Source organism: Pan paniscus, chromosome 12 (assembly GCF_029289425.2).
Source record: "Pan paniscus chromosome 12, NHGRI_mPanPan1-v2.0_pri, whole genome shotgun sequence".
Classification (NCBI taxonomy): Eukaryota; Metazoa; Chordata; class Mammalia; order Primates; family Hominidae; genus Pan; species Pan paniscus.
In genome coordinates, this window is record NC_073261.2 from 16979423 (window position 1) to 17000012 (window position 20590).

Below are 20590 nucleotides of genomic sequence, written 5' to 3' on the forward strand. Positions count from 1 at the left end.
TAAGACTTACGTAACTATATTAACTAAGACTGTGGTATTGGTGAAGGGATAGACACACAGATGCATAGATAAAGTAGGAAAATGCAGAAATAGAACCATACAAATACGACCAACTAATTTTTAAAGGTGTTAAGGCAATTTAACCTGGGAAATATAGCCTTTTCAACTACTAGTATTGGAGCAATTGGACATTGGTACACAAAAAAACCAACAAGCAAAAAGGAATCTCAACCTAAGTTTCCTACCTTATATAAAAAGTAACTAAAAATGGATCATGGCTCAATGAAAAATGTAAAAGTATAAAACTTTTAGATAAAGCCCATAGGGTAATATCTTCAGGATCTAGGAATAGGTGAAAAGTTTTTAGACTTGACTGTAAAAGTACATTACAGTCCATAAAAGGAAAAATGGATAAATTAGACTTTATTAAATTAAAAACTTTTGCTCTATTGAAGACCATATTAAAAGAGTAAAAAGGCAAGCTATAAATTAGGAGAAAATATTTGCAAGCTACATATCTGACAAAGGACTAGTATCTAGAACATATCAACAGTTTAAAAAAATAACAATCCAATTAGAAATGGGCAAATGAAGTGAACAAACTTTTCAACAAAAAGAACATACAGATGGCAAATAAGCATATGAAAAGATACTCAACATCATTAGCCATTAAGTAAATGCAAACTAAAGCTACAATGAAATATACTACATACATATCAGAATGGTTAACATAGAAAGTAATGACAACATCCAATGCTAGTGAGGATGTGAAGAGACTGGATCACTTCTACACTGATTGTGGGAATGTAAAATGTTACAGCCACTCTAAAAAAAAGTTTGGTAATTTCTTAAAAATGTCAACATGCACCTACCGTGCGACCCAGCAATGGAACCCCTGAACATCTACTACAGAGAAATTAAAACCTATATTCACACAAAATCCTGTATGGGAAAATGAAATTTATTTTATTTATTCTATTCCTAAATGTCAGAAGCTAAAAACAATCCACATATCCTTCAACGTGTGAGTGGTTCAACAAACTGCAGTCCATGTGTAGTGTGGAATACTACTTAGCAATAAAAAGGAAGAGTGGAATACTACTTAGCAATAAAAAGGAAGAGACCATTGATATGTGCGACCACCTGGATGAATCTTCAGAAAATTATGCTGGGTGAAAAAAGCCAATTCCAAAGGTTGCATATTATGTGATTTCATTTATACAATGTTCCTGAAATGACAAAATTATAAACATGGAGAACAGCTTAGTAGTCACCTGGGATTAAAGAGAGGGTAAAGGAAGGGAAGAGGGTGTGGCTATAGGAGCCACAAGTGGTGACAAAAATGCTCTGTATATTCACTGTATTGATGTCATTGTATCAAAATCCTGGGTGTGATATTGTAAAGCTATAGTTGTACAAGATGTTGCCAACGGGGGAAACTAAGTAAAGGGACATGAAATCTCTGCATTATTGTGAATTTATGGTTCTCTTAAAAAAGACCTTCATTAAAAAAAAAAAATCACAGAATAACTTTCAAGTTAGGTTTTAACAAAAATGTTTTATATAAGCACCAGGAGATTATTTTTTGTTTCCTTTTATGCTTTTTAGGTGAAGCATAATAGGTATATAGCAGCTTGCTAAATTATCACAAAAGGAACTCACTCATGGAACCGTTATGCAGATTAATAGGACACCTGCATCCCCAAAGTCCCGAAAAAGTCATACACTTGAACTGGACATTTTTACTTATGTTGTCTCAGCAATAGCCAATTAGGTTAATGGAATCAATGCCTAGCGGTTCAAGGCCACAATCTGTGATGTGAATGACTAGCTGTCCAGGAAAGGAAGATGCAAAGAGTCCTTAATTTCCTTCCACAGATGTATCGGCTCTCACAAGTTAAGTCCTGTCCCTTCTCTGTGTCTTAAAATGCGGTCACCCCTACATACTTTTTTATTTTTATTTTATTTATTTATTTTTTAATTTTTTTTGAGACACAGTCTAGCTCTGTCTCCCAGGCTGGAATGCAGTGGCACGATCTTGGCTCACTGCAACCCCCATTTCCCAGGTTCAAGCGATTCTCATGCCTCAGCCTCCCTAGTAACTGGGATTACAGGCGCATGCCACCACGCCTGGCTAATTTTTCATGTTTTCTTCAGTAGAGATGGGGTTTTACCATGTTGGCCAGGCTGGTCTTGAACTCCTGGCCTCAAGTGATCCGCCCTCCTCAGCCTCCCAAAGGGCTGGGATTACAGGCGTGAGCCATAGCGCTTGGCCCCTATGTGCTATCTTTTAATGGTTACTAAGTACCAAACACTTTGAGTCCCCCAGAGAAGGGAAGAGAAGTGAAATGGAACAGGCCACAGCAATGTCTCGTCTGTAAAATCAAAGGGAAAAGGTAACTTACCATCAGAAAAAAGAAAAGCAACTACAAACACATTTTACACTATAAAAATTATTGATTTCTAGCTAGAATATCAATTTATACAAAAATGGATATACTGGGGTCATTTCTGTTTCAAGTTCAGTAATTTATTTAAATTCCCTGGAATCATAATAAAATCCACTATCCTTAACTGCACTACTGGAGTCTGATTGGACTCAGATGAGTCTCATCTCCTGAGAGGTCTTTTTTTTTGTGCAACATGGCTATTCTTAGGTACAAGTTTCACCAGTCAGAAATTCTCACTATGCATCCTGGACCGAGGGTATGAACCCAAAGACACTCACGGAGAAGGGCACCCAATTTCCCAGCACTTTAAGCATCTCCCCAAGGAGACCAGGACAATGCAGCTGCCAGAGAAACTCAGAGGCTGGAGCTCAGCAAAACAATTTGCCTTCTCTTGTGCTTATTAGTTACCCTTGAATGAAGAAAATAGAATGATCCCAGCTCAGTCTCCAGATACACAAAGCTGTACTGTGAGGCATAGCATGAGAGTGGACCAGGTGGCTGCCATGAGGAAACAGGGATTGCAGCAGGGTGACCTCAGGGTCCCTTTTACTGGCCAAACTGAAGAAACCAAATCCCATTTAGACTCTCTTAACCTGACTTGAATGGCCTGCATTTATAGGTTCAGCAATGTATTTTATACCACTGAGGAGCATGCAAGGTCAGGAGCAGATGGAAGGGGGAAGGGAAAAGAGAGATTTTCCCGTCTCTTAGCAGGACACTGTTTGTACTCATATTTTCCCTATTTCCCTGTTTTAGAGTCTTTTGCACTGGGAGGAGAAGGTGGAACAGGAGACACCCACATTCTAGTTGGTCCCTGCTGTCTCCGAGAGGTGGTGAACCAGGAGTCCTACAGATGTGAAGCTAGGTTAAAACCAGTTCTGGGGATGCTTTCAAATCAAAGAGGATTTAAAAATGTGACTCCCAGTTGCATTTCCGGTATGATCACTCCATTTCAATGTCATTTCAATAACATCCTCAACTCACTGACCACAGCCAGGGGCTGTCCCTTCCCACCCTGGCAGAGTAGGTCCCTGTGCTTACACCTCATGCCAGCTTCAGTCAGGATGACACAGCCAGGGGTTCTCACTGCCTTGAAGCCAAATCAGATGGGCCTTACTGGATGGGGTGGGTGGGGTGAATGGAGTGGAAGTGAGGGAAACAGGTTTTTTTTTTTCCCCTCAAATTCATTACAGAGAAAAGCAGAAGTCTATGGGTAGGAGGTGAGTGACCGAGAAACCCCATCTCTCTTCCCCACTCCAATGAATGCTTTCAATATGCTGTGCCTAAACCTTAGTTCATGTTACATTCAATTCTAGCGTCTGAATGTGTCTCTTGATCCAGGTGGTCTGGGGAATGAGAAATAGAAGGATGGGAAATCTGAGTGTTCATTAAAAAGAAACATTCAATGTGGCATGGAAAACAACCAACACCGCATTTGTAGGAAGTTCAGGGCACATGTACTGTTTCTAAGCCCGGCGGGTATGGGTGTGGGCTATCTGTTTTTCTTGAAGTTCAGATTTGAGAAGGGCTATATCCCAGCACCATCTTTCCAGCTTAGAACTCTCTCCTAATTTTTTTGTGTGTGTTCTTTAATCACAAGCCTTTGTGACACTAAGCAGTGACTGCATTTATACTTCATGCTTAGATTAAAATAGTAAACGAGTGTAATCCATCTTCTACATTCAAAGGAGCCAAGCAGCATCCTGGCTTGGGGGCCTGGTGTCTACCACACTTCTGCACATTCTTACTCCAAGCCACATCTCCTGAGAATAAAGCAAGATGCCATTGGCAATGTCTACTCAGAACTACTTGAATGACTCATCAATCAACAGGCTTGAATGCTCTTCTTCCTCTATGATTCAACAGTTTGATTGACTGAACTGAAACTAAAACCCAACCCTAGTGGTCATTTTAGACTTGAGCAGATACAGTCAGAATCTCAACCACATGTCATCAACAGGCCCTCCTTGGCCTCCTTATTGCAGCTGGGCTCCTGAGGAGCTCTCCCTCACTCAGGGAGGAAACGAATGGCTCCTTTCAGTAGGGCAGACGAAGGCTGCTGGCTGATGCAACTGCTCCTGTGTCCACTTAACAGCAAGGGTGCAAAACAGGATTTGTGCTTGTGCTGGTGAATCTGGGCTTCACCTAGCAAATCAGGGGGACACCAAAATGAAAACAGCCTTAGAGGCATGGGAGAAAGCCTCAGGTGCACTAAGGTGCCAACAGAAACAATGCATCTCAGAGTTGACAGTCATGACTCAAATAGGACGTTAAGGCAACATTTGGGTGAGAGTAGCAGCTATGGGTGTAAATATGATCAAATATGGGGGAGGTGTCCAGATTTCTTGGACATGGTTACAATCAGTATTTATTTTCTCTCTTAGTGAACGAGTTTTTGGTTTTTCAATACTGCTAATTTTACAGGCAATTCACTACGTTCCCTGGGAGGTGGAGTGGCCTTCCTCCCTGCTGTGCGTGGGTTACACAGCCTGCCTCACTTCCCTGTAGGTCCTTCATCACCTGCATGCTCACATGATTCCATTATTTGAGCTCATGGCAGGAAATAGAACCTGATTCAACATTTTGCTAAGTATTATTTTCACCACACTGAATAGGGTCCTTTTTTGATCTGCAACCCACAGCTGGGCTGTGGTTCTCTCAACACACATAGACTGAAAAGCTTCCTCCTGCATTGATTTCTCAGCATGGGCTGACCACATGTTCACAAGTACTTGTTCTTTTCCATACGTCCCAATGCAGGCAGGCACTGGCAGAGCAGGACAGCTGTGTCCAGGAGTTCAGGGAGCAAAATAAGGCTACTGTAACTTCAGTCAACTTCAAGGCATGGTGTAAAATAAAGTAAGAGATTATTAGTCAAATAGCCATTTGCATTAAAATTCTCCACTTTAAGAAGCTGAGATCTTTGCTTTATTTTTTAAAAAGCAAAATGAAGTCAGTTTTAATGGAGATATACAATTGTTAACTGTTGGGTCATTTTGAAAGGCTTTCTTCCTTAAAATGAGTCTCAGCTGATAGCTACTCACTAATGCTGATAATTATCTGAAGCAAAATAAATACAAATGTCTGGGTTAATGAAGACTGAAACAGGATAATGCCTGGACACTAAATTTTCCAAGAACAAGGAACACAATTGTTCTCTACATACCCCTGCAAAAATGCTTAATGGCCAGGACACAGGAATCTTGTGTACTTAGAGACCTTGTTAGGATGGAGCCCCGGGGGCACCACCACTGGCCTTCGAGCCAAGGTCTCACAGAGAGGGCAGCAAGGGGGAGCAGTTCATCCTCCTCCCCAGCTAGGGAGACACTAGGACAGCAGTGGAGTGGAGTCCGAAATCTGCTATAGAAGCCCCAGCTTACTATTTGCTCACTGAGCAGCAAGTCAACCTCAGTTTCTCTGTGCCTACAGGGGAGTAACAGCTGTTCACACTAAAGGGTGCTTGTGAGGATGATATAAGAATGAATATGGACCTGCTCTGACAACACTGAAGTTCCAGACAAAAGAATAGGCATTAGTTATCTGATTGGAAGGACTGTGGGGGATTGGAATTTTAAAAATAAACCTCAACCCAACTCCTTCTCTTGTGGGGCCTCGGTTGAACAACTGGGCACTTGCGCTGCCTTCTGAATATGTGGATGGATTTTGCCGGCTTTGGAGAAGCATATGAACTCCTCAGGGCTTCTAGTGCCCTAGAGTGTGCCAAAGGAACAAGGAGGACTACAAATGGGTGATGCCTGGAGCTTAACCCACCTCCATTTGGGATTCGGAGCTCTGGTTTCTGTGTTCAGCTAGAATCTTCGACAGTCATTTAATGTCTCTCTTTCTTAGTTTTACTCATTTGTTGAATGGGGATTATATTAGCCTTACTTTCCTTGAAGGTCTTAATGAGAATGAAATGAGATAATTTTTAAGTATATATATGCATTTCTAATTTCCATCAGACTGGAGCATCAGTATAAGTCCTGGGTGTTCTGGAAAGTTTTATTTATTTAGAAACAGTTTAGGCTGATTGCTATCTCCCTATGCTAACTTTTTTTTTTTTAGTAAACTTTTTATTTTGGAATACTTTCAAATTTACAGAAAAGTTTCAAAGATAACAAGAGTTCTCATTTGCCCTTCACCCAGTTTCCCCATAACTATGGCTCATTGTAAAAACTAGGAAACCAATATTAATGCATTACTAATAACTAAACTATAGACTTTATTCAGATTTTACCAGTTTTTCTACTCATGTTCTTCTGTCCCAGGATTCAATACATGATACTGCATTGTATTTAGTTATCATGTCTCCTGAGTCTCTTCTGCTCTGTGATGGCTTCAGTCTTTTCTCGTCTTTCATGCATCGTCAGTTTTAATGGGTACTAGGCAGGTATTATGGACAAGCTTGGCAAATCCACAGCCCATGGGCCACATGAGGCCCAGGATAGCTTTGAATGTGGCCCAGTACAAATTCATAAACTTTTTAAAAAACATTACGAGATGTTTTTGTGATTTTTATTTTTTTTAGCTCGTCAGCTGTCATTAGTGTTAGTGTATTTTATGTGTGGCCCAAGACAACTCTTCTTCCAATGTGGCCCAGGGAGGCCAAAAGATTACACACCCCTGAATTGTAGACCGTTCCTCCATTTTGTTTTGTCTGATGTGTTTTCTCATGCTTAGATTTGGGTTATGGGTTTCAGGGAAGAGGGAAGTGTTCTTTTCATCATATCACACCACAGAGTACATGCTATCAACATGATGTTATCACTGGTGATATGTACCTTAATCATTTGATATGTACCTTAATCACTTGGTTAGGATCTACCAGGTTTCTCCATTGTAAAATAAGTATTTCTCTCTTCCATAATCTATTCTTTAAAATAAAAGCAAGTTGCTAAAGTCCAACCCACACTAAAGAGAAGGGGAATTAAGCTTTACCTCCTGGAGGGAGGAATACCTACAAATATTATTTGGGATTCTTCTGCAAGGAAGATGTGTCTTTCCCCCATTTATTTATTTGCTTAATCATTTATTCATATCATTACGGACTTGGGCTTAATTACTATATATTTGGAGTTATAACCCAATATTACATTATTTTTGTTGCTCAAATTGTTCCAGCCTTGGCCACTGGGAAGGAGCTCTTTCAGTTGGCTCCTTCCTGTGTCCCTGGAACATACTGCCATCATCACAAGCTTTTGTTTGTTTGTTTTTCAAGGACTTTCTTACTTTCTGACACCAGAACATGCTCCAGGCTCATCTTGTGCATTCACTGGCCAGCCCTAAAATCAGCTATTTCTCCAAGGACCCTGGTTCCTTTTATTGGAGGATGGTGCTAGAAATCAAGAACTGGGTGCTGGATGTGGTTGTTGTTCTGATGGTGATTTTTATCCAAATAAAATAAATGAAAATGTTTGCAGTCAGAGAGATAGGAGTTTTTGCTAGCTGTGTTACTTTGAGTGAGTTACTTGGCCACTTTGGGCCTCAGTTTTCTCATCTCTGTGTAAGAGTAATGAAAATTTTTCACTGGGTTGCTGTGGGGTCATATAGAATAACACTGAAGCAACTTTCTATTTCTGAGAACAGGGGGCTAGATTTTTTCCCCCAACTTTTCTGCAGAAAACAACCAAAATATTTGAAGAAAATACAGGAAACATCTTCAAAGCATCAATGATCTGACAAAACAATAAAGCCAAAATTTATGGGGAAATGGGAACCCAGAGAAATAAACAAGTCAGAAAATTGCATTTTCCCTGAAGGTGTTTGCCATTTCCAGAAAATCTGAATTTTCACTGACAGCTTGATGGTGGTCAGGCAGGTGATAGAAGGTAATAATAGTAAAAATCAGGGTCAGCACTAAGCAAGAAAAGTGACAGCAGACCCTCACCATGACAAGCTGGGATGTCAAAGAGCTATATCTACAGGGGGAGGGTAAAAAAATTGCTACCCTTATTTTGAGTATCTGAGTCTTCCAGAAAAGCCCAAGCCTTGAATTTGGTTTAAGGTGGGTGTCAAACTGAGAGTGTTTTCAGAGGCCTTTCAAAGGAAAATTACCTTCGATTGGGACTTCATGTACATCTTACACATTATTTCTCAAAACAAATGACCAACACACAATAAAAGATAACCAGACACACAGAAGAAACAAGACACAAAAATAAATAGACTTGTAAAGATTTTAAGGTATTGGAATTATTAGCTACAGACTATAAAACAGCTAAGTTTCAACATATAAAAAATAAAATACAATATTGAATATATCTTTGGGGAACAGGAAACGAAAAAGTGACATGCATGATATAAAAAAAAATTTTGCTTGTAATCCCAGCACTTTGAGAGGCTGAGGGGGGGCAGATCACGAGGTCAGGAGTTCAAGACCAGCCTGGTCAACATGGTGAAACCCCGTCTCTACTAAAAATACAAAAATTAGCTAGGCGTGGTGGCACGTGCCTATAATCCCAGGTACTTGGGAGGCTGAGGCAGGAGAATGGCTTGAATGGGGACCCGGGAGGCAGAGGTTGAAGTGAGCTAAGATCAGGCCACTGCACTCCAGCCTGGGCTACAGAGCAAGACTCTGTCTCAATAATAATAATAATAATAATAATAATAATAATAATTTTAAAAATAAAAATTCTAACAATTGGAATTAAAAACTGGGAGGATGGGGTAACCAGAATGTTAGATGCATCTGAAGAAAGAATCAGTAAATGTGGAGAGCTATCATGTGAAAACACCTGGACCCTTGTTAGTAATACCAATCAGCCCAGCCTCCTCTCATCTTCTTTGCAAGCACACTCTCATTTAGCACTTTCAATTGACCAAGGGTCCCAGATATTTTTTGTGAAGAATGGCTGCAAATCATTTCTCTAAAGCCTTGAGATCCCTGCAAAGAGGTATGGTGGCAGTGGGAAAGGAAGGATTTGTGCCAGCTCTACTATCCTCTCCCCTTTGGGGACACCAGCAAATGGGATGAGTACTCAGGGTTGCCAGCTCAGAGATGTGACAAAGAAGGCTTTGAGATGTCCTATAGCCCTACAGATAAAGCTTGTTCCAAAGTGGCTGGCTCCTGCCTGCGTATTTCCCAGGCTGTTAAGAGGATCCAATAAGTGAGAAGTGTGGAAAGCATGTGGCACTGTAAGAATACAAAAGCAGTCCGGGTGCAGTGGATCACGCCTGTAATCCCAGCACTTTGGGAGGCCAAGGCTGGCGGATGACTTGAGTCCAGGAGTTGGAGCTCAGCCTGGACAGCATGGTGAAACCCTGTCTCTACTAAAAATACAAAAATTAGTCAGGCATGGTGGCGGGTGCCTATAATCCCAGCTACTCAGGAAGCTGAGGCAAGGAATCACTTGAGCCCGGGAGGCCGAGGTGGCACTGAGCTGAGATCACGACATGGCACTCCAGCCTGGGTGACAGAGCAAGACTCCAACTCAAAAAAAAAAAAAAGAAAAAAGAAAAAGAAAAATACAAAAGCACTTCAATGTTTTATATGAAAGTTCATTTCCTTCACTAAATATTCCTCTGATATATTGCATATTGTTTATCTAATTCTGTGTCACTGAAATACCTGGTGGCACAGATTTAAAATCTTCCCTTATGTAGGTTTTTTTTTTTCTAATTAAAAAGTATTCTTCCATCTTCCCAAAGTGGGCACTCTCTTTGTGGGAAATAGTCTTCAAAGATAGCTGCCATCAATTCTTTCCTTCCCAGCATGTACATGCTACTCCTCACATCAAGCGGTAAAGTCTCTCCTCCAGCTGTGAATCTGTGCTGGCACTGTGACTTCCTCTGACTGACAGAATTCAGTGGAAGTAACACTGTTAGTTCTGGGCCTATCCTTTACGAAGACTGGCATCTTCTACTTTCTCCTTCCTGGAAGCCATCAAATAAAACATTCGACCACCCTGAAACTACCCTACTGTGAATAGGCCCAAACTAGGCTACATGGAAGGAGACAATTACCCATCTGTTCCTGTCATCCTAGCTGAGCTGCCAGCCATAAGAATGAAGAAGTCTTTGTGAACCCTTAGCCCCAGCAGACACCACATTGAGCAGAAGCACTGTCTGTTAATAGCTGAACTCTGTCTAGAATGCAAAATCATGAGAAATGATGCTGTGGCTTGAATGTATCCCCCAAAGTTTATGTGTTGAAAACTTAATCCCCAATGCAACAGTGATGAGAGGTATGACTTTTAGAAGGTGAATAGGACATGACAGCTCTGCCCTCATGAATGGATTAATGCTGTTATCTCAGGAGTGTTTCCTAATAAAAGGATAAGTTCAACCCCTCCCTTCCTTCTCTCTCGCTTTCACCCTCTCTTGCTCTTCCCTTCCATGGGATGGTGCTACATGTAGGCTTTTGCCAGACGTGGGCCCCTTGACCTTGGACTTTCCATCTTCCAGAACTGTAAGCAATGCATGTCTTTTCTTTATAAATTACCCAGTCTATGGTATTCTGTTACAGCAGCAAAAAATGGACCAAGACAAATAATAAGTGGTGGTTGTTTTAAGTCGTAAGTTTGGAGTCATTTGTTATACAGAAATACATTACTGTAGCATCATTACATATACTTTTCTCTGTAACCTCCGTTTTCCTGAAAAGGAAAAATGTTCTTCAAGGTTCTCCAGGGTCCACTGTAGTCTGGTTCCTGACGACTTCTCCAGGTTTTCCATTAGACAGGTAAAGTCTTTATTGTTTATTAATATGTCTAAGTACTCCATGTCTATGATCGTCCTCACTTTATCAACCCTGTCTGAAGTTTCAACTGCATTTTCCCCTCTCAATTGGGACACCATCTCTTAATTTTCTACTCTTCAAGGTCTAGCATAAGAATGGCATTTATTCCTAAGACGTCTGTTCTGTCAACTCTGAATTTATTCTTATGGCCAAGTTCATTCGAAAACCTCCATGCCCCTGTGAGAGTATTTGTGTTTTGTTTTGTTGTTTTTTGCTGTTGTTGTTGTTGTTTTGTTTTGTTTTGAGATGGAGTCTCACTCTGTAGCCCAAACTGGAGTACAGTGGCGCAATCTCTGCTCACTGCAACCTCCAACTCCGGGGCTCAAGTGATTCTCATGCCTCAGCCTCCCGAGTAGCTGGGACTACAGCCACATGCCACCACACCCAGCTAATTTTTTTGTATTTTAGTAGACAGGGTTTCACCATGTTGCCCAAGATGGTGTCGAACTCCTGAGCTCAGGAGATCTGCCCGCCTCAGCCTCCCAAAGTGCTGGGATTACAGGCATGAGCCACTGCACCTGGCCAGTATTTATGTTTTTAAAGTGGTTTTGTGTCCTTGGATATGAGCCCCCTTCATGTGGAGACTGAGTCTTATACCTGTTTGTGTTTCAGCATCTCTCCTGCAGAAAGGACGTAATCAGAAATGTGTTTTACTGATGAGTATGCTGTTTCACATTCTTTTTCTTTGCAGTAGCATTTTCGTGGTGAATACTGGCCTCACCTTCTTTTTCAGGTGCTCCGTAGCTATTGTATTGAATTCCCCGTGGCTACCACTGACATAAAAATACCCTGGGTCTTTCTTCTTAATATAAACAATGTATTAATAGGCTTTGGTAAGAAGCAGAAAAGAAATCACTAACACTTTTTTTTTTTTTTTTGGGCCAAGACAAGGAAAACATTTTGATACCTTCCTCTCCTTTTCATGTTAGAAAACTCATGTACAGTGAGTCATTCCCTTGTCACCTAAACTCTTAAGTGTAATACGATCATGATAGGTAATGAAAATATACATGTGAAGTCCCAGAGGCATAAAAATCCATGAGTGGAAACTGATAGAAGATTGGCAGGACTGTTTTCTAAGAAAGCAAGGAGACCAGGGCTGATGTACAAAGTGTTTTTCTGTACCCCAGGGACCTTACCTGATTCCTGATCCTCGTGCTGGCCATGGGAGTCAAGTATTTATGTTCTAAATACCAGGCCCGCTCCTGAAACACCAGCTTGGTTCCATACAACAGACAAAACTAAGGGGTGGGGGAAAACAAAAGAAATGGACAAATAGCAATATATTAGAAAACACAAAATCTAAGGAGGCGAAAGAGAAATAACATAATATTACATTTCATAAAATCGTAAAAGTTAATACTTTCCTAAAATCGTAAAATGGCCATGTTTTGGATGTGCAGTATAGGTTTTATTTTTTAAATGAATTCTATGAAAAATTTAAAGCATATACAAAAGTAGAACAAATAGTATAACGAACTCCCATATATCCTTCCCCAAAACTCAAGAAATTTTAACTCACAACCAACCTTATTTCATATGTAACTTACCTGGTTCTCCTCTACCCCACGTTATTTAGGAGCAAAGTCCATACAGCAAAGTCCACGTGAAAGATACTGTAAAGGTACATCCTGAATAATAATATCTTGATATTTTCCATTGATCATGGTTTGGGTAAACTTTCACAAAAAATAGCATTCCTCATTTACATTTTGTTTCAATATGTTTTTTCCTATTATGTTTCTGAAACCTACACACAGAGCTTCTGCATCACATCATGGGCACCAAGCAACAATAAATGAGTTTCCCTGTAGGAAGAAGTCACTTTTTATTTAACTGTTTATTCACGTAACTCTCGATATTCAATAATTTCAAAATCACGCAAAAATAGAGAGCATAGTATGGGCCTCATGTCTCCATCACCCATATCTACTCATCGCGAATCCTGTTTTTACTCTGCTCCCACCTATTCCCCTTCTCTGTATCACTGCAAAGCAGACCTCAGTCATATCATTTCACCCACAAACATCTCACTGTGTATCTCTAAAAGATAATGACTCATTAGAAGTAAGATAGCCTCAAAACCAAACCAAGCAAAAACAAAACCCTCTTATTCTGAGTCAAATAGAAATGATCTTCCCACTAGAAGACAATTTGCCTTCTATGGCTTATCAGACTCAGAAGTCATGTGGTTCACAGTCATGTGGTTCACAGTCATGCAGACCCTGTGGTCTCCTCATTCCTTTCTTGAGGTTCTGGCGTATCCTTGGAACAGCATCATTATGAGGAGCCTCAACTATTCAGTCTTCCCAGAAAGTGTCACAGTATGGCTGAGCAGCTTATTTATGAAAGATATTTAAGGTTAATTTCAGCTCCTTTATGAAATTACCAAAGTCTGGACAGTAGTTGCTTGGCCAGATTAAGTGCCCTTTGGGTCTTTTACATGACACCAATAAAGATGTTAGCTGACCCTTCAGATAGTGTGAGCAACTGAGACTATGAACTGCAATTCATACTGAAAACATAAATTCTTATAAAAATAATAAATCATATAAATTAGGTGGTTAAGCCAAATCACGAGTCTCTAGATGAACTTCTTATGTGCTACAAAAATATTTGCTGTGAGTTTCTAGGTGCAGAAATTTAATCCTCATCACTCAGGTATACAAAAATATAAGATCAGTGACAAGAAATCCAGAGCTCTAGAAGTATAAGAGTTCTTAGAAATAATCTAGTCCATCTTCTCACTCAATCCAGAATCCTGTATCAGCCAGGGTTCAACCAAGAAACAGATGATACATTCACATTAGTATAATATAAGAAGCATTTAAATAGGATGGACAAGATGTAGGAGATCCCTAAGAGATAGTGCAGTACCCTGGAGCTGGTAACTGGAGCTGTTACCACCTTCTAGGCTTAGAGGGTAGAGGGCAGGGAGTGGCTGCTGGATCCTGGAAGAAAAAGCTATGTAAACAGGGACATTTTAAGAGGAGCTGTGACCCTCAGCCAAGAAAAACAGCAATCCCAAGGTGACCCCATGGTGAGGCAAGCAGGGAGCAGGGGGATCCTAACTCTGCTGCCTTCCTCCCTCTTTAATCTCTAGCTGTTCTCAGCTAACAAGGGATGTGAAGGACCTCTTCAAAGACTCCAAACCACTGCTCTAGCTGTTATCTAAACCAAAATAAGTCCAAAAGGCAAGGATTCCATGGATGCAGGCAATGTAGGTCAACTTCCTAGATCCACACAGGGTAGAGAAGAGTGGTGAGCAGAGCTACAGAGGCAAATGGAACACATCTATCACAAGTCACATCTCTAACACCCCTGACAGAGGGTCATTCAGCGTCTTGTCCAGTCCCATCTGATCCAAGCCAAAGCCTGCTTGATCACAGAGAGCTCCCAACAAGCTGCTAACTGGCTGGCATTCCCAGGCTGTTCCCAAATGATGGTTTTCCCCAGGCTCACACCATGCATCCTGGCTATGTCTGCTCTTCCCTTCTTTGGACTTGAGAATTGCTCTCCTGTTGACAGTCTGTGGCTTTTGTGTACCTGATTCTCAGGGCCACATTTTTGGCTTTAATCTTTTGCTTTCCTCCAGGAACACAGCTCAGACTCTCCTTGGGCTACCCCCTTTGCTTGTCCTGGTAAATAGGAGTCCTGGTTCTTGGTGGCTACCAGAACACCACAGCTAGGCACAGGTACCATCAGCCCAGCCTCAGTCCCCCAAACAGTACCTGAAATGTCTTTCTTTTGTGTTCCAGAGATGGGAGCTCAGTGTGTTAAGAGGCATCCAATTTCCTAATGAATCTCACTGTTGGAAGAGTCATTGTGTCTGGAGCCACTTCTCTATATGGAATATGAATTTATGGATTAACTGTGAGGAAGGGGATCTTGTCCTGCTCATCTTTATATGCCTAGGGTCTGGTAAAGGAGCTGACACACTGTATGATATTAGCTGAAACCCAATTTCCTATAACTCATAGCTATTGATGTTACAACTTCTGCTACCTAAGGAACCAAGCAGCAGTCTATGAAAGCTTCCAGACAATAGCCTTTAAAAAATTTAAAGATATTTTTCACATCTCCACTTAGTCTTCCACCCTTCAGGATGATCAGCCTCAACAGATCGTCAATCTCCTCTTAACACTTGGTTTCAACTCTTGGGCCACCTTGAAACTGGTGGCCTAGTCTGGATGGTTAATTCTCTTCTCCAAGGTGTCTTATAAAACTAAAAGCAATATCCAGTGTTGTCTCATCACTATGGCATCTGCAGCACCATTACTGCCCTAGGTTTGGATTCTATACTTTTACATGCAAAGCAAGGCAGAATGTGCTTTTATAGTTAGTATATAATATTTTTGAATAAATGAGTGAAAGAATACCATGCACATTTGGTTTATATCAAACATTTGATCATTTGACATTCCTAACTAAGCCTTTCCCCCCATAAACTATTTTCAACTAACCCATACATACATATATACATACCTAAGGGAATGTTTTTAATTTTAAATTTATTTTAAAGTCATATTGTTTATATGGCCTACCTTGAACTCCCCAAGGAGTTCTTTATGACTCTTGGTTAAGTCACCTGACGTGTTTTGTCATTTACAAGTTCGTAAAGTCTTGTCAGCTGATAGGTCTACATCAGCTGAATTCAAGTTAGCTGAGACTTGATTCAAGCTCTCTGGAAACTTATTTAATGGAATATTACCTGACTCTTGTTTCTCTAGCTTGGCAAAATGTTGGCCAAAATCAAGACACATCATCAATTTTTCCAAATTTGTTTGTTTGTTTGTTTGTTTTTGAGACGGAGTCTCGGTCTATCGCCAGGCTGGAGTGCAGTGGCAATCTTGGCTCACTACAACCTCCACCTCCCTGGTTCAAGCGATTCTCCTTTCTCAGCCTCCCGAGTAGCTGGGACTACATGCTCACGCCACCATGCCCAGCTAAGTTTTTGTATTTTTAGTAGAGACGGGGTTTCACCATGTTGGCCAGGATGGTCTCGATCTCTTGACCTTGTGATCCACCCGCCTCGGCCTCCCAAAGTGCTGGGATTACAGGTGTAAGCCACCGTGCCTGGGTCCAAATTTTCTCTTCTAGTAATCTGATTAAGAAAGGAAGTATAAGAAAGGAAGGATAAGCCTTACTTAATTAATCCTTACTTATCCTTACTTAACTAGGCAGCCTTCTAGTGATGGTCCCTTTTCTATTTGTACATAAACTATCTGGAATAGTCTTTTGTAGAATTTTAACTTGGATTTATATTAATCTCAGATTCTATAGTTTCCCATATCTACTTTTTTTGGTTTTTGTTTTAACTTTTATTTTAGGTTCAGGGCTATATGTGTGAGTATAGTTCAACTGATGTCATGGGAGTCTGGTGTACAGATTATTTCATCACCCATGTACCAAGCCTAGTACCCAATAGTTATTTTTCCTGATCCTCTCCCTCTTCCCACCCTGCACCCTAAGGTTGGCCCCGGTGTCTGTTGTTCCCCTTTGTGTGTCCATGTGTTCTCATTATTTAGCTCCCACTTAAAAGTGAGAACCAGCAGTACTTGGTTTTCTGTTCCTGTGCTGGCTTGTTAAGGATAATGGGCTCCAGTTCTATCCATGTTCCTGCAAACGACATTATCTCATTTTTTTTCATGGCTGCGTAGTATATATACCACATTTTCTTTACGAAGCCTACCATTAATGGGCATTTAGGTTGATTGCATGTCTTTGCTATTGTGAATGGTGCTGCAGTGAACACAGGCATGCATGTATCCTTATGGTAGAATGATTTATATTCCTTTGGGTATATGCCCAGTAGTGGGATTGCTGTGTTGAATGGTAATTCTGCTTTTAGTTCTTTGAGGAATTGCCACACTGCTTTCAGCAATGGTTGAACTAATTTACACTCCCACCAGCAGTACATAGGCGTTCCCTTTTTCTCTGCAACCTTGCCAGCATCTGTTATTTTTTGACTTTTTAATAAGAGCTATTTTGACTGGTGTGAGATGGTATCTTATTGTGGTTTTTATTTGCATTTCTCTAATGATTAGTGATATTGAGCATTTTTTCATATGCTTTTTGGCCACATATATGTCTTCTTCTGAAGTGTCTGTTCATGTTCTTTGCCTACTCTTCAATGGGGTTGTTTGTTTTTGTCTTATAAATTTAAGTTCCTTAGAGATGCTGGATATTAGACCTTTGTCAGATGTATAGTTTGCAAATATTTTCTCCCATTCTGTAAGTTGGTTGTTCACCCTGTTGATAGTTTCTTTTGCTGAGCAGAAGCTCTTTAGTTTAATTAGATCCCATTTGTTAATTTTTGCTTCTGTTTTAATTGCTTTTGGCATCTTTGTCATGAAATCTTTGCCAGTTCCTACGTCTGGAATGGTATTTCCCAGGTTATCATAGGTTTAGGTTTTACATTTAAGTCTTTAATCCGTCTTGAGTTGATTTTTGTATATGGTGTAAGGAAGGGGTCCAGTTTCAGTCTTTAGCATATGGCTAGTCAGTTATCCCAGCACCATTTATTGAACAGGGAGTCCCCTCCTCATTGCTTGTTTTTGTTAGCTTTGTCAAAGATCAGATGGTGTACTGCATTGTAGGTGTGCAGCATTATTTCTGGGCTCTCTATTCTGTACCATTGGTCTATGTGTCTGTTTTTGTACCAGTACCGTGCTATTTTGGTTACTGTATCTGTAATATAGTTTGAAGTTGAGTAATATGATGCCTCCAACTTTGTTCCTTTTGCTTAGGATTGCCTTGGCTATTTGGACTCTTTTTTGGTTCTATATGAATTTTAAAACAGCTTTTCCTAGTTCTGTGAAGAATGTCATTGATAGTTTGATAGGAATAGCATTAAATCTGTAAATGTTTTGGTCAGGATGGCCATTTTATCAATATTGATTCTTCCTATCCATGAGCATGGAAGGTTTTTCCATTTGTTTGTGTCATCTCTGATTTCTTTGAGCAGTGTTTTATAATTTTCATTGTAGATATCTTTTACATTTCTGGTTATTTGTATTTCTAGGTATTTTCTTCTTTTTGTGTCCATTGTGAATGGGATTGCATTCCTCATTTGGCTCTGAACTTGGATTTTGTTGGTGTATCGGAATGCTACTGATTTTTATATGTTGATTTTGTATCCTGAAATTTGCTGAAGTTGTTTATTAGCTCAAGGATCTTTTGGGTAGAGACCATAGGGTTTTTCTAGACATAGAATCATGTTGTCTGCAAACAGGAATAGTTTGACTTCCTCCCTTCCTAGTTGGATACCTTTTATTTATTTATCTTGCCTCATTGTTCTGGCCAGGACTTACTATGTTAAGCAGGGGTAGTGAGAGAGGGGATCCTTGTCTTGTGCTGGTTTTCAAGGGGAATGCTTCCAGCTTTTGCCCATTCAGTATGATTTTGACTGTGGGTTTTTCATAGATGACTCTTACTATGTTCAAGTATGTTCCTTCAGTGCCTTTTATCGAAGATGTTCAATAAAATGCAACATTCCTTCATGTTAAAAACCCCCAATAAACCAACAGCCAACCCTCTATACATCAACAATATCCAAGCTGAGAGCCAAATCAGGAATGCAATCCCATTCACATCTATCTATCGAATTTCATCTGCATCTACTGAGATAATCATATGATTTTTGTCTTTAGTTCTGTTTATGTGATGAATCACATTTATTAACTTGTGTATGTTGAACCAACCTAGCATCCCAAGGATAAAAACTACTTGATCCTGGTGGATTAGCTTTTTACATGCTGCTGGATTTGATTTGCTAAGATTTTGTTGAGTATTTTTGCATCTATGTTCATCAAGGATATTGCCCTAAAGTTTTCTTTTTTTGTTGTTGTGTCTCTGCCAGGCTTTGGTATCAGGATGATGCCAGCCTCATAGAATGAGTTGGGGAGGTGTCCTTTCTCAATGTTTTGAAATAGTTTCAGTAGTAATGATACCAGGTCTTCTTTGTATATCTGGTAGAATTCAACTGTGAATCCATCTGGTCCTGGGCTATTTTTGGTTGGTAGGCTATTTATTACTGATTCAATTTTGGAGCTCATTATTGGTCTGTTAACAGATTCAGTTTCTTCCTAGTTCAGCCTTGGGAGGATGTGTGTGTCCAGGAACTTATCCCTTTCTTCTAGACTTCCTGGTTTGTGTATATACAGGTATTCATAGTAGTCTCTGATGGTTATTTGTATTTCTGTGGAGTCGGTGGTAACATCCCCTTTGTCATTTCTAATTGTGTTTATTTGGACTTTCTCTCTTTTCTTCTTTATTAGTCTAGCTATCTTATTAATTTTTTCAAAGACACAACTTTTGGATTTGTTGATCTTTTGTATTTTTTTATGTCTCAATCTCCTTCAGTTCTGCTTTGATTTTGGTTATTTCCTGTCTTCTGCTAGCTTAGGGGTTGGTTTGCTCTTGCTTCTTTAGTTCCTCTAGTTGTAATGTTGGGTAATTATTTTCAGATCTTTCCAACTTTGTGATGTGGGCATTTAGTGATATAAATTTCGCTCTTAACACTACCTTACCTGTGTCCCAGAGATTCTGCTATATTGTATCTCTGTTCTCATTAGTTTCAAAGAACTTCTTGAAATCTGCCTTAATTTCATTGTTTACTCAGAAGTCATTCAGAGCAGGTTGTTTAATTTCCATGTAATTATATGGTTTTGAGCAATTTTCTTAGTCTTGATTTCTACTTTTATTGTTCTGTGGTCCAAGAGCATGGTTGGTATGATTTCAGTGTTTTTGAATTGGCTGAGTGTTGTTTTATGCCTGACTGTGTGGTCAATTTTAGAGTATGTGCCATGTAGCCATGAGATGAATGTATCTTCTGTTGTTATTTGGGTGGGGAGTTGTGTAGATGTCTATCAGGTCCATTTGATCTAGTGTTGAGTTCAGCTCCTGAATACTTTCGTTTTTTCTGCCTCAATGATCTGTCTAATACTGTCATTGAGGTGCTGAAGTTTCCTGCTATTATTGTGTGGGAATGTAAGTCTCTTCATAGGTCTCTTAAGAACCTGCTTTATGAATCTGGGTGTTCCTGTGTTGTGTGCATATACATTTAGGGTAGTTACATCTTCTTGTTGAATTGAATCATTTACCATTGTGTAATGTCCTTCTTTGTCTTTAAAATTTTTGTTGGTTTAAAGTATGTTTTGTCTGAAATTAGGATTGCCACCTCTGCTTTTTTTTTTTTTTCCTGTTTTCCATTTGCTTGGTAGATTTTTCACCATCCCTTCATTTTGAGCCTATGGGTGTCATTGCATGTGAGATGGGTTTCTTGAAGACAGCATACTATTGGGTCTTGCTCTTTATCAAGCTGGCCACTCTGTGCCTTTTAATTGGGTCATTTAGTCCATTTACATTTAAGGTTAGTATTGATATGTGTGGATTTGATCCT

At 40.0% G+C, this 20590-nt stretch overlaps 1 protein-coding gene across 3 annotated transcripts in view; it reads right to left on the bottom strand.

The window, feature by feature from the left end:
- The window catches only part of ACOXL (acyl-CoA oxidase like), a 388168-nt gene that overhangs the window by 14565 nt on the left and 353013 nt on the right, over positions 1-20590 (bottom strand). For 2 of the 3 annotated variants that reach the window (XM_008962870.5, XM_055107423.2), the window contains one exon: positions 12327-12428. In XM_008962870.5, coding sequence (XP_008961118.3) covers positions 12327-12428 — 102 coding nt within the window. Of the gene's footprint in view, positions 1-12326; positions 12429-20590 lie in introns of those variants that run through there. The other variant, XR_010109188.1, reaches the window with a different exon arrangement.